Here is a 15,034-nt window from a genome sequence, read left to right on the forward strand (position 1 = left end):
TGCAGAGCATTTCTCAGCAATCCTATCATATCATATTATCCATCCATCCATCCATCTTCAACCGCTTAGCCAAAGTAGGGTTGCGGAGAGGTAGCAGATCCAGCAGGGAACCCAAACTTCGCTTTTCCCAGCCACCTCAGCTAACTCCAATTAGTAAACTCAAGGGAACCAATGCAGTGAGCATTCACCTCTGGTGAAGTCTTATTGTGCTTGTTGACTTTGACCCAGACACGCCCATCTCCTGGAGGGTGTTCTTGATCCATCACAGATTTTTTTCCATGGCCTTTGGTGTTCCCGAGCTCACCCTTAAATTAAGGCAGAAAAGGTGAGAAAGATATGATATGATTGAAATACTTTCATTATTTTATTTCGACTCCAGTGTGCTCTGATAAACAGGTCAAATAACAAGGACTTTGTTAATGTCCAAATATAAATGGATATGACTGCATATGGCTCCAGCCATCCTAATCAGCACGAAGCGTTCCAAAGAATTAATGATAGAATTAGAGAATCCTTTGTGATTTTTGTCACCTTGCACCACCAGGGTTGGGGTTGGGGTTCGGGTTTGCGAGTCCCCCTGTGAGTGTTGGGTTTGCTCTGAGTACTTCGCTGTTCTCCCACAGTCCAAAGAGATGGCTAATCTGCGTTGAACTGGCAACCCAACCCCTTAAGAAAGTGTCTCCTCCGAAGTGGGGGTATCAGTCGGCCGATGTGACGGATGGGCCAAATACCAAACGCCTTCTGCACTGCTCAGTGACAATAAACCAAACATGAAGTAGACTGTGACCTTCTTCTTGAAATTCCTTTAACTTTGCGGTTTGTAAGAGCCTAGCCACTACAATACATTGCTGTTGTATATTGTTTATTTTTCTCTTGTTGTATTGAAATGCTTTTCTCTTGATCATGATACACTGGTGAAGATATTTTCTTCTTTCAAGTTAACACAGCCCTTTAATATACTCGTGTGTGGGTGTGATGCAAAAAAAAAAAAAAAAGCAGAGATGGAGTGTTTGTAGGGCTGCACGATGTACCAGTTGTTAATTAGTATCACAATATGCTGTAGGCCTGGAAGCCTCCATGAGCAGCGGTGGTTTTTAAAATTTTACTTTTTTACACACTATTATAAATGTCCCCGGTTTAGTTTAAATATAGCATATAATGATATCATACCATGTAGCGATTAAATTAACAATATGCTCATTTTGTCTATATTGCGCAATAATAAGTGTTGTAGTCCCTGTGTCCCCGTGGCCATGTGATGACAGGACTAATGCCAGCGAGACAGTTTACTGAAGGTAACCCCCAGCAACAGAGGAGTGCAAGGGAAAAAGTGACGACGGACGGGGGGGCGGGGGTGTGAGAGAGGAGGGGAAACGGCACTCGTCTCTCTCTCCCTCCCATACACTCATACACTCATACACACCAAGGCTTGCATGTCATCATTTGTTCTGTTAAGTTTGCCACGTGTCTGATATAAAATAGGGCTAATATAGTGCATAAATGGTAAAAAAAAAAAAAAAAGGATAGTGACTAGATTAAACTGTGTAAAAAAACAAATGCATTTACATCATCATCACTCTCTTTCTCTGCATTGTGAAAAGCTTTGGAGCGACCCAGGTCCGGTTATTTGACCTCGCTTTTTATTTCCATGTTGATGTTACCATGGTTACAGGCTTGGCTAATCACACACATGTCCGCACGATGCACTTGAACAATACTAGTGCAAAAACCAAATGGTCTGATCCACATGTTAACCCGCACCTGCACTGTTGGACTAGGACTTCAGGGGGGTGGGGTTGGGGATGGGGATGTTTGAGGTTTGGGGGGCGGAGCAATCAGGCAAGCACCCAGAAGCAGGTTAAAAAGTCATGCCATAAGCGAGTGATGGAGAAAGAGTAGGAAAAAATGAGGTGGGGTGGGGGGATTGGGTGGCGCTCGTGATAAAAACCTTTCATGACATTAGGGTCTGTGAGGTTCCGCGAGCAGATCATTGAGATCATTGCGTGAAGTCTATCTTCCTCCTCCTCATCGTCGTCCAGAGAGGGCGCGCGACTGCCCGTGGTGTGGTGGTAGTTTATAGTGACTGCTCGGGCAATAAGAAAACACAGTTTAGCACCCTCCACACCGAAAGCACGCCACACACACACATACGCAAACACACACCAGTTTTACTCATCACTTACCCTCAAGTCCAAGTTGAGCGTCATCAGGTCTACTAATCGGATCTAACAAAGTGTCTGAACGCCGGAGTGCATTATGGGTGTTCAGTACCTGCTTTGGATAACATATTGCATTTCGCTCCAGGATTTCCTGAGCACACGGTACGCTGGAGCAGATGGTGGTGTTGACACTGTTGATGATTGAGTCTAGCTAACCAGTGAACCTGCCAAATCGATTTAGACGTATCACACCGCCTATGAGCCATAAACTATTTTATATATCTTACATTTACTGCATTTGGCAGACACCCTCATATCCAGAACGACTTACAGTTCAGGGTTAAGGGCCTTGCTTAGGGGCCCAACAGTGGCGGTGCTGGATTTAACCTTGGTTTGACCTTTTGACCTTCTGATCAGTTGGTCCAACACCTTAACCACTGATCTATCCCTGTATCTAAATGTGTTTTATATATTAAGGCAAACCTTTAATTATAATCTACGTCTAAGAGCCTGATGTACGCAGGAGCGCACGGCTTTACTGTGACCACAACATACAGTATTAATCCTATTAATTAATATTTCATAATGTAAAAATGTTAGTGTGAAATAGCAGAATTGGGCAATCACAGAAAGCTTTGATAGAACATGGAAATAAATACTCAGTGACAAATTTGTCTAAAATTTAAGCTCTTACTCAATATAGACCCTCATGTCATAGCACGTACAAGGGTGAGTCAAAAATCATCCGCACTCTGGCTGTAGAATCCTCGTAGGGCTGCTTCAGGGGACCAAACAGGTGAAAGTCTGATGGAGCGAGATCAGGGCCCGTATTTACAAAGCTTCTTAAGCCTGAAAGTTGCTCCTAGTCAGGAAATTCTAAGAAAATTCTAAGAATTATGACATTTTCTTAGGATTTTCCCTTAAATTTAGGATTAAATCTTAGTTAAGATAAAAATGATTCACGAAACATCTTAGCCCTAAAAACAGCTCCTAAGGTAAAAATTGTTAAGAGTAGAGAGGAGGACCTTTAAAAGGCTTAAGAGTTTCTATAGCAGAGGACAAAATGGTGGAAAGAAAAAATATTCTCCAAATACTGAACATAAAGATAAAAGAAAACAGTGCTTTTATCAACCAATCACAGTCCTTGAATTGCTGCATCATCCCTAGCAACGGGGTCAACCACACCCCCTCACTAAGATTTCCTTACTCAAAGTTGCTCTAAAAAGTTTTATAAATCACTTTTAATCTAAGACTCCCAGCTAGGACATTTTAGGCTAAGATAGGTGCTCCCTGAAAGAATTCTAATCACAACGCCCTCGGATATCAGTCCTCTGCGTTTAACCCAAAGTTTGAACTTCAGCTCAATAAGCGTCTCACAGTAACGAGCACTGTTGATTGTTGAACCTTTTTCCTGACAATCTTTCAATACAGACCCTTTGGGAATCCCAGAAAACTGTAAGCATTGATGAATTTTCCAGCTGATGGTCGACTTTTGAACTTTTCCCCGCTGGCGATTGAGGATGTTTTTGTTCCATACTCTGCCGTTTACTCTCAGACTTGTAGTGATGAATCCATGTCTCCCTTTCCAAATTTTGTTTATCCTCCTCCGTGAGATGTTTCGGCACCAGGTACACCCTCGGACCACAAAAACAAACCCAGAATCCATGCACGCTGCTCTTCTTCCGTGCAAATCACAAGTGAGCAGAAATTGAACACGTCCACATCTGCAGTGACTGGGGAGACAGGAGCCTTGAACAAAAAGTGCCGATAAGAAAGGGCTCCCAACAGAAGTTCTAATAGAACTGGGGTGCGGATCATTTTTGACTCAACCATGTACATCGTGCTTTCCGTTCAAGACTCCTTCATTGTGTAGAAGAATAAATTCTACATTATTAAACACGCACATGTATTTCTGATACATGATGAGAATATCTGTTTCAGTAGCTGTCACATCCAGGAGATTTCAGGGCCTGAAATCTTTGGTAGTGGCTTTCTGGGCATGGATGGACCCATGGGTTGATAAACTACATGTTTAAAGAGGAGAAAGTGAGCGAGATCGGAGCTAACTCACTGGAGTCGTGGCGGTGTCCTGGGTATACGATGCGGAACACGTAGTCCGCAGCAACAGGCTCGTCATCGCTGTCCTGATCCACCAACCGAGCCGTGCTGTTTCTTTTACGCAGCTTGGGGAAGACTTTACCCTGCCAGATACACGGGCACGCAAACACATTTAAACTGAAAAATTCAAAATGCCAGCATAAAGAGGTCCTTCAATATAATGAAGACACTCACCTTGCCCTTCTGGGACCAGAGTGGAGGCTCCAGTTGTCCCCGGGGTAGTAAGCCAGTCTCCAGGCAGGACAAAAATGCCAGCAGGTGACCTCCAGGGGGGAAGTGAAGAGGGGGCCGCTGGATCCCATCCTGACTTACCAACACCAGAGTCCCACCGCAATCAGCTACGAGAAGACACCATGTGTTATATAAATGCACGGGAGGTTTACTGATTTAAGGGGCATTTATAGCACGGTGCATAAGTAAAGTCTAGTCCATGTACAGGAAGGACATTGGACTGCCATTAAGCAGTGCCTTTGTAATGTTCATAAAACATAAGATACAACTTTCAAAATGGGATCCAGGTAGATCATCTCTAGAAAGCTAGAGCACCTACCGTAACTGTCCCATTCGTCCCAACACTGAGGGACGCTTGCAAAAGTGTTTACAATTTCATGTTTTCCACTTTTTTCTTTTTTACGATGGCGTGAAAAAGTATTTGTCACACTGAAATGATTCAGATCATCAAACTGTTTGTTTTAATATTTCACAAAGAAGTTGTTGTTTTTGGTCTTTCGACTATTGCTGTTGAGGGGGTCACCACAGCGGAGCATCTGGGACCAGCACTGCACCTAGTGGCTGGAATTTGGGCACTGGCAAGGAATCGAACCCTCTATTCTATTCTATTCTATTCTATTCTATTCTATTCTATTCTCCTGGGATTTTCACGCACTATCCTGGCTAGGGTTTACAGAGAATGGTCTGAAAAAGATAAAAAAGATTGAGCAGCAGTCCTCAGGATAAAAAAAATGCCTTGTTGATGCCAGAGGTCAAAGGTGACTGTCTAGACTGCTTCGCGGTGATAAAAAAAAGCATTGCCTGGTCTCAATTTCTCAATAAGTCTTAATTTGTGCTGTGATGGCAGGGCCAGAGTATGAAGGCAAAAGTGTGGGTCCAACCTACAATATTACTAGCAAGATAAACCTAATAAAGTGGCAAACTTGTTTAAGCAATTATTATATGTGATGCATCATGCTTTGAGGTGAAGCCACATTCATGACTGAGTGATGCCCATATTAAATAATGAATACAGAGAGACTTACGTCGTTGGTGACAGTGGATGCAGACGATCTGTCTTAAGGGTACAGTCAACGCGTAGTCCCAATAAATACTGTGGGCAGAGGATTAGTATCTGTGTGTCAGAGTCGATTTCTGTGGCTACACTGTTATACTGCTTAATCAATGAGAGTGTAGAAGCTGGTGTGCGTGTGTGTGTGTGTGTGTGTGTGTGTGTGTGTGCGTGCTAAACAACCTCTTCTCCAAGTCACAGTCCCCCAGAGTGCCGTTGATTAACTGGTTGGGCGTCCATTTCAGCGTGAGTGTGTCAGCAGTCTGATGTAGAGACAGGTAACCCCTTAACACCTCCATGTCCTTCTTCTAAACTCAAATAAACAGACTTGCGTTACTTAGAGTTCTCAAAACCTGACGGTTCCTAGATTATGTCCATTAATAATTTAAGGGTTGCTCTAATCATGGTTTTGGGGGGTCATCACCCACCCCTGATTACAGAAATCAAAATCGGCTGATACCTGAACCGACAGTGGACTATCCGGTCTGCGTACATTTCGCCACAGTTTATAAGTCGGATGCCCTTCCTGACACAACCCTCCCATTTTTTTCCGGGCTTGGGAACGGCACTGCATGCACAGGCTGGGTAGTATAAGGCTCAAACCCGGATCCTCAGATCAACAATCTAGAACCTTAGACGACTGAGCCAACACTTTCTTCAAGTTATAGCTGTATATAATTAAATAACTATGAACTCTAAACAGCAGTGCACAAATTTAATTAATTTTTTTTTTTTAAGTATCAGATTTTTTAAATCTATTGCAACATATTTACAGAAATTCTCATATTATTTCATGTAGATTGTAAAGAAACTAAAACCTATAGAATAGCCCATGCTCAACTGAACATCAAAAAAGTTTCATGCCTTTTCATTTTGTGTCATCACAACATTATCGAGTTATGTAACCATCCCGTTGAAAGTTTGGGAGTAGCTCAGTGGTTAAGGCATTAGACAACAGTTTGGAAGGTCCCAGGTTCAAATCCCACAACCACCAAGTTGTCCCTGTTGGGCTCTTGATCAAGGCCCTTAAACCCTCAACTGCTTACATGTATCTGGATAAGAGTGTGTGCCAAATGCCTAAATGTAATGTAAAAGACAACCGATCTGTAAAATTAAGTGATTATTAGCAGATTTATTGGAGTACCCTTAAAATGTTTAGATAAGATTAAATTCTTCGTCACATATCCCAGTAGGGAAGCTGGGGTCAGAGCACAAGCTCAGCAGGGATATGGCGCTCCTGAAGGAGATAGGGTTAAGGGGCCTGATCATGCCCTGACTGTTGGCATGACACAGGGCTGATGGTAGCGCTCACCTTCATACATTTCCAAAAGGACAGCAAAGGAGCCACTTCTCTCTGAAGACTGGGGTAAAGTCATTTTCTTTAATGGATCCTTTTCTGTTTGTTTGGGGCACCCGGGTAAAAAAGCTTGTCCGAGGAAGAAAAGGTGGGAGCTACCACCAGTTGTGCCATTCCAACAGTAAAGCATCCTGAGACTGTTAACGGGGGAGGATTCTTCTCAGCCAAGGGAATGGGCTCACTCATAAGTTTATCCAAGAACATAGTCATGAATAAAAAAGTGGCTCTGGGAACGAAACATCGAAATTTTGGGACCATGGCCAGAAAACTCCCTAGACCTTAATCCAACTGAGACCTTGTGGTCAATTCTCAAGAGGACGGTGGACAAACTGTGTCGGGAGATAGACTAACATACAGATTGTATATCCAGTGTTCCTGGGAGAGACAGATCCATGATATTGATAAAGATTTTTTTTTTATTTGCTTCTCATCCCAATCTTTCTGAAATTCTTACATTTTAAAGTATTCATAAAGCATTTCCAGTGTACACGTCTAAAAAAAGCCGATCGTTGACATCAGTCCTAAGACTCTTCACACTTCACTAATTAGTACAAACCCTGATCTACAAGCTTTAAAAAGGTGAAGTTGGTTTCTCAAGAAAGTTCATGATGACGATTATCATGTGTGCAGTTCCTCACCGGCTGAACGAGCACGTTGTTCTTTCCGTAAAGTAGATGCACACGCGAGTTTTGATGAAGGGACTCCACATACTCCCTCGCAGAGGCTGCAAACTTATCCTCGGACATGCTCCCGCTGGACTGTCGCTTACGGATCTGAAACCAAGCAGGGATTCAAATATGTAGTGGAACACACAATTACTCGACTTATGGAATCATGAACAAGAGCACGAAGGAAATTCTCTAGAAAAAAGCTTGAGACAGAGAGAGCGATTCTGAAACGCATAAAAAATTGATTAATGTTTCAAAGTTCCCTCCAAAGCAACAGCGCTTTAAATGCCTGAATTCTAATGCTGAAAGGAGGAGTTCTGAAAGGACAGTCCATGCAATGACAAGCGAACAGATATGCCCTTTAATCATAATCGTAAGATTTTTAGAATATTAGAATATAAGAATTATTGTTTATTCCTCCAGATTTCAAAGCCCAGAATATACTGACTAGACATTTTTTCCTCAACAGGAAACTAAATATTAATGACCCTACACTATATAATCATATTTTTGTATATAAAAACAATCAAACCAATTAAAACATTTAGAAAATGGCCTCTGAGTGGCGCAGTGATAAAGTGCTCGCCCTATCATCTGGAAATCGCAAGTTCGATTCCCGGGTGATGCTGTAACCTCTCGCAGCCGGAGGTCCAGAGAGAGCTGATTGGCCGAGCTCTCTCGGAGGTACTTAACGCGCCCACAATAATCACGGCTCCACAGCCAACCAATCTGTGATAGCGCTGTCCTCCGAGCGTGTTACACCACCCCCAACGGTGCGTGAACGAGCAGTTCGAAAAGATGCGGTCCGCTGGCGTTCGGAGGAAAACACGTGAAAGACTTCTCCTACTTCTCCTTCTCTTACATACATGGAACCCAGGGTGCTATGTATATCTTCACTAAATCTTGCACAAAATGGCCAAAAAATATATAAACTCTAATCGCTTGGCTTTCCACTGACCTAAACAACGTTGGAACGGCCCCCGGCCATTAACGGAACTTAGCCAGCTTGGTTCGATCGCTCGTATGCCTAAAAGGCTTCGCGTTTCACCAGGATTTCCTTGTTACCTTCTTCAATTGTTGTGAAATTGAAGGTTTGATACTATTCATCTACTGTATACCACTGATCCTACCTGCGCGACAAACCTGACTTTAATGTTAAGACTATATCCTCACTACCCTACCAAACCCCTCATGCTGCTCTCTCTCTTTCTCTCTCTCTCACCCCGAGAGCAGGCCTGCGACTGGGCGATGCCTCCTGTCCTCGATGTGCTCCATGGATCCGGTGCCTCTGGACAAGCTCATTGGCTGAAGGATCTGTCCAGAAGTGGTCTGACGTCTTTAACTTGGTGTACTCCAGAGCACACGGTCCAACTAGGGGCAAGAAAAAAAAATCAGAATGGAGAAACACAAGTCAAACACCAAAGAAAACTATAAGCAACTATACAGACCACGCTACAATACAGTACAATTAATTACAATTGAAACAGGCTCACCCAGAAGCGCCGCCAAAATAGGGCCGAACACGGAGTCATGCATCAGTGCTTCTTTTTCATAATACTTGCTGCAAACACACACAGAGAGACCAAGCTGATTCCTTCCACTGCAGCAAACAGTTTATTCGAAAGCACAAATGAGCTTTTAAGGAGTACAGATAAGCAAGTGCAGTCTTACCTTGAGTTATCCACAATATATTGCACTATTTTGTCCAGGACCTTATCAAAAAGGGCAGTGCGCACCCAGATGTGTTTGATGGCCTGAGCTGAGAGAGGCTGAGGAACTCGGCCTGCGGAGGAACCCTGCCTGCGGAGAGGCTCCTGTCCACTTGTGCTCTGGGTTCTTCTGAGAGCAAAACATGGCCAGAAAAAAACAGAATTCCCGGTTAATGAATACGTCATAATTAACAGCTAGTCACAATTAAGGGAATAATACATAGTCTAGTAACTTCAGATAATATAGGGCTATATTTCATGGCTAACTTTAGCCTGTTCCGGCATACGAGCCAAGGTGGACACCGGATGAGTTGCGCGTACATCCGGGAGCCGATCGAAAAAGCCAAGTGAAGCGAGTTTGCATAAATTCAGCTAGTGTTTTATAAATTCATCCTACGTGTGAATCCGTCCTACATACACTCACTGAGCATGTGCAAACTAAAGTTTCCGGATCTTTCTCCAATTTTCCGGAAAGCCCATAAATCCATGCTGCTACTAGTGGGATCTTGCGGTTAGTGTACAATCTTGCAGTGAGTATAGAATGCTTTTTTCATGTTTGTGTGATTATATGTTAACTTTAATTGTGCATATAATGTTACTTTAACAGTCTATGAATGTATAAGTATATTTCAGTACAGAATTAATCACCTACAGAATTATGCATCCCAAAAAATATGATGCATCCCTGGTATCATATACAAAGCATGCATCGCTTGCAAAAGAACAGCTTCATACTGCGGTGTCTTCTCTATCTGACAAAACACACTTTAGCATATACACACAGTAGGACTGAAACGATTCCTCGAGTAATTCCTTTACGTAAAATGATTGAGGCAAAATCTTCTGCCTCGAAGCTTCTTTTAATTAATTTTAAAAGCTTGCGTTATATTTTTGCACAATTATTTGTTTTGCGTGACGCAGTACGCTTCCGGATGCAAGCCGCCAGTAAACACCGCCGAAGAAGCGATTACGTCACCAACATAGCGGAAGGAGACGCAAACAGTTAGCTGTGTATTGATTTGAGCGAGCGTTCTGTTGCGGGCTGCAAAATGGAAGGAGCGATAAAATTATAATAAAATTAATTTTAATGTGTGCCTTAGTTTCTTTGATATTTAAAGTCATTTGAAATACCTTTGATTAGTTTTTGCATCTGAGAAAAGGCTTCAAAAGAAGAATGTATGGCACTGTAATGCACTTAATGCCACTTTTTAAAAGCACCCAGCGCCAGGAGGAAACGTAAGTTACGGTCAAGTGAGGTTTATTGTCTATGTATTTCATATCTTAATTCATTTACATGTCTTTTCTAAACATTTTGATTGTTTTTAATATGTAAAAATATGATTATAGCGTTGGAAATTCATAATATTGTTAGTATTTTTGGGTGGCTGGAACGGATTATCTGCATTTACTGTGCATTATTTCCTTTGAGAAGAACTCGTCTTAAGACCTCGTCTCCGGAACGGATTAAATCCGTATGCCGAGGTACCACTGTGTATATAGATATAAAATTGACTGAGAGATACGATTTCACCACTTATCTAAAAAAACTAATCCGATTTCCTGCATGTGTGCGTATGCACAAACTTACAGAAGTAGAACCACACAGGACCCGGGATGACATTATCTCCAGTATCACACAGCCTCAGGGTGGGTAATTTATCTTTAGATGCAATCTTTTGTACTTTTCACACAGTCTGTCCACAGGGGAGCAAGAGTGTTCAGCTTGTCTAATGCAGTCCAGCAGGGCTAGCAGCAGTCACGACACGCTTATTCACAGCCACTTATACCTACCTGCAAAGCCGTTCACCTAGCGGTACCGAAATGCATATAAATAAATAAAAAAAGTGTTATCTTGTGTGGCTCACCTCAGAGCACTGCTTTCTTTAATCAGAAGAAGGAGGGAGCGATATCAGGACTCGGACTGCTAGACGCTACAATTCAACAGCATTTACTGTTACTGTTACAGGAATGATGCTTCAGAAAGGAAACTTCACCACAGTGCTGGGAATGATTCATAACTCTACAAGGACTGTTAGAATGAAGACATCAGGACATGGAGACATGGAGACAGCATGACCTTTACTCACTACGCTATAAACCAGGAATGTCTTGATGGCACCGTTAGCAACTTACGCATGGTAGAAGTTCACAGGACTAAAGCGGCCGCTATTACACCGAGCAGGGAATTACGCAGACAGACATCCGCTGGGCATTTCGGGTACCAACATGATTAAGCTCAACAGTGACCTAAGCCAATAACCCATTGATCTGTTAAGGCAAGCCCAAAGATAAATGATCGAACTCCTTGCACGGCCGCCTCCTCCCTCACCCCAGCCCAAACCTTCATTTAAAATCGATCACCTAATGCCCTGCCAGTCGAGCTGGGTGCAACCAAGGAGCCCATTTTAAGCAAATAAATCCCAGAGAGTGAGACAGCTTGCCAAAGCTATGCGTATATTATTGCGATTTACAGTCAGATTCTGCACTGAGAGCAATAACGCCTTGCCTGACCAGAAGAACTAGTGCAATTATAGAGAACAAATAATATGGACGGTATGTAATCCTTGGAAGCAACAGGGCACAATGATTAATGAACAAAATAAACCCTGTTCTCCAGTGCGGCCCTTTTTGATGCAGTTCAGATCATATCACATGACAGATAACTTTCAGATCATATAACATCCAGCGTCTTGGCTGAGACTCTGGAGTGCTGATTGGATGGATGGGGGTTCGATCCACGCCACTGCCGGGTCGCCACTGTTGGGACCTTTGACGATCCTGTCTCACTCACTCATCGTCTATACCGCTTTATCCTGTATTCAGGGTCGCAGGGGCCTAGAGCCTATCCCAGGAGACTTGGAGCAATAGGCGGGGTACACCCTGGACAGGGTACCAATCCATCTCAGGACACACACACATACACACTCACAAGCTCATTCACACACTAAGGGCAATTGAGGAACGGCATTTAACCTAATCTGCGTGTTTTTGGGACTGAGCTGGGAATCAAACCGGAACTTGGAGGTGCAGGGCGGCAGTGATAACCACTAAGCCACCGAGCCGCCCTTTGGCAAACCTATGCCCATATAAAATACCCAGCATGCTCAGTGTCGGTCCCAAGCCTGGAGAAATAGGTGTGTTTCGACAGAAAGGGAATCCGGCATAAACCAGAAACCCCAAAAAAACAAAACCCCCAAAAATAAAGCAAATGACAAATGCTATTTGTTTATAAAAAAGACGCAACAGGTTTCTTTAAACTAAATTCTCTTTGGTAATTCTTGTCAATCCTAGCCAGTATTATAAGTTATACTGTTTAGTTCAGTTCAGGTCAGGTCATCCTACAGGGTACTGAAAGACCCAAACGCATTTCATTATGTGAAAGTTCAAAGGTTTTTACTAGACACAAGTCAAAAATGTTACGATGGTACACAATACAGAGTGCGCTACATGCTCTCTAGACTTGTCTTCCATACAATGGGAGAAGCCCCTCCAAGGGTAAGGGGATGACACATTTCCACTGTTGCTTACGACCCAGAGGTCCACCTCTCTCCTTATCTCTCAGCAACATCCAGCTAACATGATTTGAACCCAGAATGGATCAACCAAATTAGATCAGATCTGCACCGCGGGATGGGGCTCCACCGAGCGGCTTCCAGCGGCTGACGCAGCCTCATTAGATTGCAGAGCTCCGAGTGCCACTGGAAGAGAAAGATGACGAGCGAATTCAGAAAAGAATGACGCTCCAGCATGCCACGAGTGCAAGAACCATTGTGCCTTCACAAATCTGCTGGAGTCCGTGGTGCACTTAGCGATAACCTTTCAGAGCCCTAATCGTTGTCGAACAGATATCCTGTAATGAGCGAGTTATGTTTATGTCCTTTGTTCTAGCGATTAATGATGCTGTAATGTTGCCATGGCAATTGGAGTAAGCGAGCAAATGGGGCCTCAGTGGAATGGGAAGGAGTAAGAGATGCACTACATCCCGGCTGGGTTTCGAAGCATGGCTAAGTGCAAGCTGACGCTGTGTGTTTTGCACATTGGTTATAGATACACACAGGAGACAAAGGCTGTGCGCCGGTCCTTTACAATCACCGAGAGATTTCTCCCCTTTGTTCAGAAACCCTCTGTGCCACATATGCCATGTGGAGAATTAATGGACAAATAAGAAGCCAAGTGAAGCATTGGCTCATCCACACAAACCATCTCTCACTCGCGGCAGAGAGCTGCAAAGGCTGTTTAGGGACCCACCAAACAGCTCTGCGGCTCGGCTAATTTCTCACATAGATTTTTCTTGATGCCATAAGCATTGATTTATATCATTTTGCAGAAGCTGGTCATAACAAGTATTGCTAAATGGAGTGACTGTAATGATCAGAGGTGATGATGACAAAATAATGGTTGAAAAAAAAAAAAATCAACATAGAAATTCCCAGAACTCCAGCATCCCCTTTTCAGCAGGACGGTTCCGGAGCAAGTTCAAAGGCTGATGTCCAATTTTGAACCAGTTCTTTGCTTTCAAACAGCCAAAGCACCGGCCCTTAGACAGGAAAAAAAAAAAAAACAGTTCCACGGTGGCTCCGACACTTTGCTGAGCTAGAACTAAAAACCTCTTGCATCAGGAGCTGTGAGCGGGATCATCACCACCAATAGACTCGATATGCAATGGGCAGCTCAAATGCTTTCTAGTCATGATGAAGCGAAGAGAACTGCTCGGAAAGCTGCTGTTGTGCTTGTAGGTAGTTTTTTTTTTTGTGCCGCGATCATTTATCATTTTTGCTTTGCCATTAGCATTGCTGCTAGAGCATTGTTGTCCATGGATGTCAGTACAGCAATGTAATGCGGTGACTTTCTAGCCCATGGAAAAACAAAGCCAGTTCTTAGGAGGTTCGCTATCGAACCGACACCAGCACTGGGCATGAACTAGCACCTGGTTCAACTTTGGTGGAAAAGGAGTATAAGAGATATTGACTCAACTGTCTACTGACAATATGAACAGTATTATGTATTCTGCTTTATTGCCGTATCAGCTTCGGCAGATACATATTAAACATTCAACCAATTTATACGAACCATTATAATAAATTGGTTATAATTCTAGATATAACGTAAGGGATTTAAACAGTAGTAAAAAAAAGTTAACAAATGGATAAATAAATAAATATCAGATTATAACATCACCTTGGCCAAAAGAACAAGATTTTATACAAGGTTCTTTAGATGCACTTTTGCTAAAAATTGTCAACATTTTATTGGCTTCTCCTTGCAGAATAAGTCCTTTAAAGATCGTTCAGGTAGAAATCGTCGTCTCACGGCATTAAAACTTGGGCAAATCAAAGGTACAGTATATGCTTTATAGTCAGGTTAGTACTACAGTGCTGAGATTTTGGAGCTTCCTCGCCCTTCAATAAATATGCACGGGTCAAACTCGTTTAGGCTTTACGGCACCTTGTATATACGACTCGGTCGTGTCTGGATCTAAAGGGGTGAAAGGGGCAGCGAGCTTTTTCCCACCACTGGGCTTATTCCAAATTATTTGTTGTTTTGGCATTCTTCCCATTCTGCTTGCCAGTTATTTAGTATATACTAATTGATCCAATATGAACGGTAAACGATGCAAAACAATCTCACTTATAAATGATTTTACTTACCAAATACAGATCTAATATCTTATTAAATCTATAACAATGTCCATATACTGTACAGTACATCACTCATCAGAGTTAGCTTTTGCTATTAAAAAA

At 42.8% G+C, this 15,034-nt stretch overlaps 1 protein-coding gene across 4 annotated transcripts in view; it reads right to left on the bottom strand.

Annotated features, from left to right (window-relative positions):
* The window catches only part of sgsm2 (small G protein signaling modulator 2), a 55,119-nt gene that overhangs the window by 10,646 nt on the left and 29,439 nt on the right, over positions 1-15,034 (bottom strand). Inside the window, exons 4-12 of one of the 4 annotated variants that reach the window (XM_053507999.1) lie at positions 9,256-9,420; positions 9,078-9,145; positions 8,807-8,955; positions 7,555-7,689; positions 5,743-5,867; positions 5,534-5,601; positions 4,452-4,615; positions 4,231-4,360; positions 1,949-2,083 (exon numbers count right to left, since the gene is read on the bottom strand). In XM_053507999.1, the coding sequence (XP_053363974.1) occupies positions 1,949-2,083; positions 4,231-4,360; positions 4,452-4,615; positions 5,534-5,601; positions 5,743-5,867; positions 7,555-7,689; positions 8,807-8,955; positions 9,078-9,145; positions 9,256-9,420 (1,139 nt within the window). Of the gene's footprint in view, positions 1-1,948; positions 2,084-4,230; positions 4,361-4,451; positions 4,616-5,533; positions 5,602-5,742; positions 5,868-7,554; positions 7,690-8,806; positions 8,956-9,077; positions 9,146-9,255; positions 9,424-15,034 lie in introns of all 4 variants that reach the window. The other 3 variants (XM_053507998.1, XM_053508001.1, XM_053508000.1) reach the window with 3 other exon arrangements.

Source organism: Clarias gariepinus, chromosome 11 (genome assembly GCF_024256425.1).
Source record: "Clarias gariepinus isolate MV-2021 ecotype Netherlands chromosome 11, CGAR_prim_01v2, whole genome shotgun sequence".
Taxonomy (NCBI): domain Eukaryota; kingdom Metazoa; phylum Chordata; class Actinopteri; order Siluriformes; family Clariidae; genus Clarias; species Clarias gariepinus.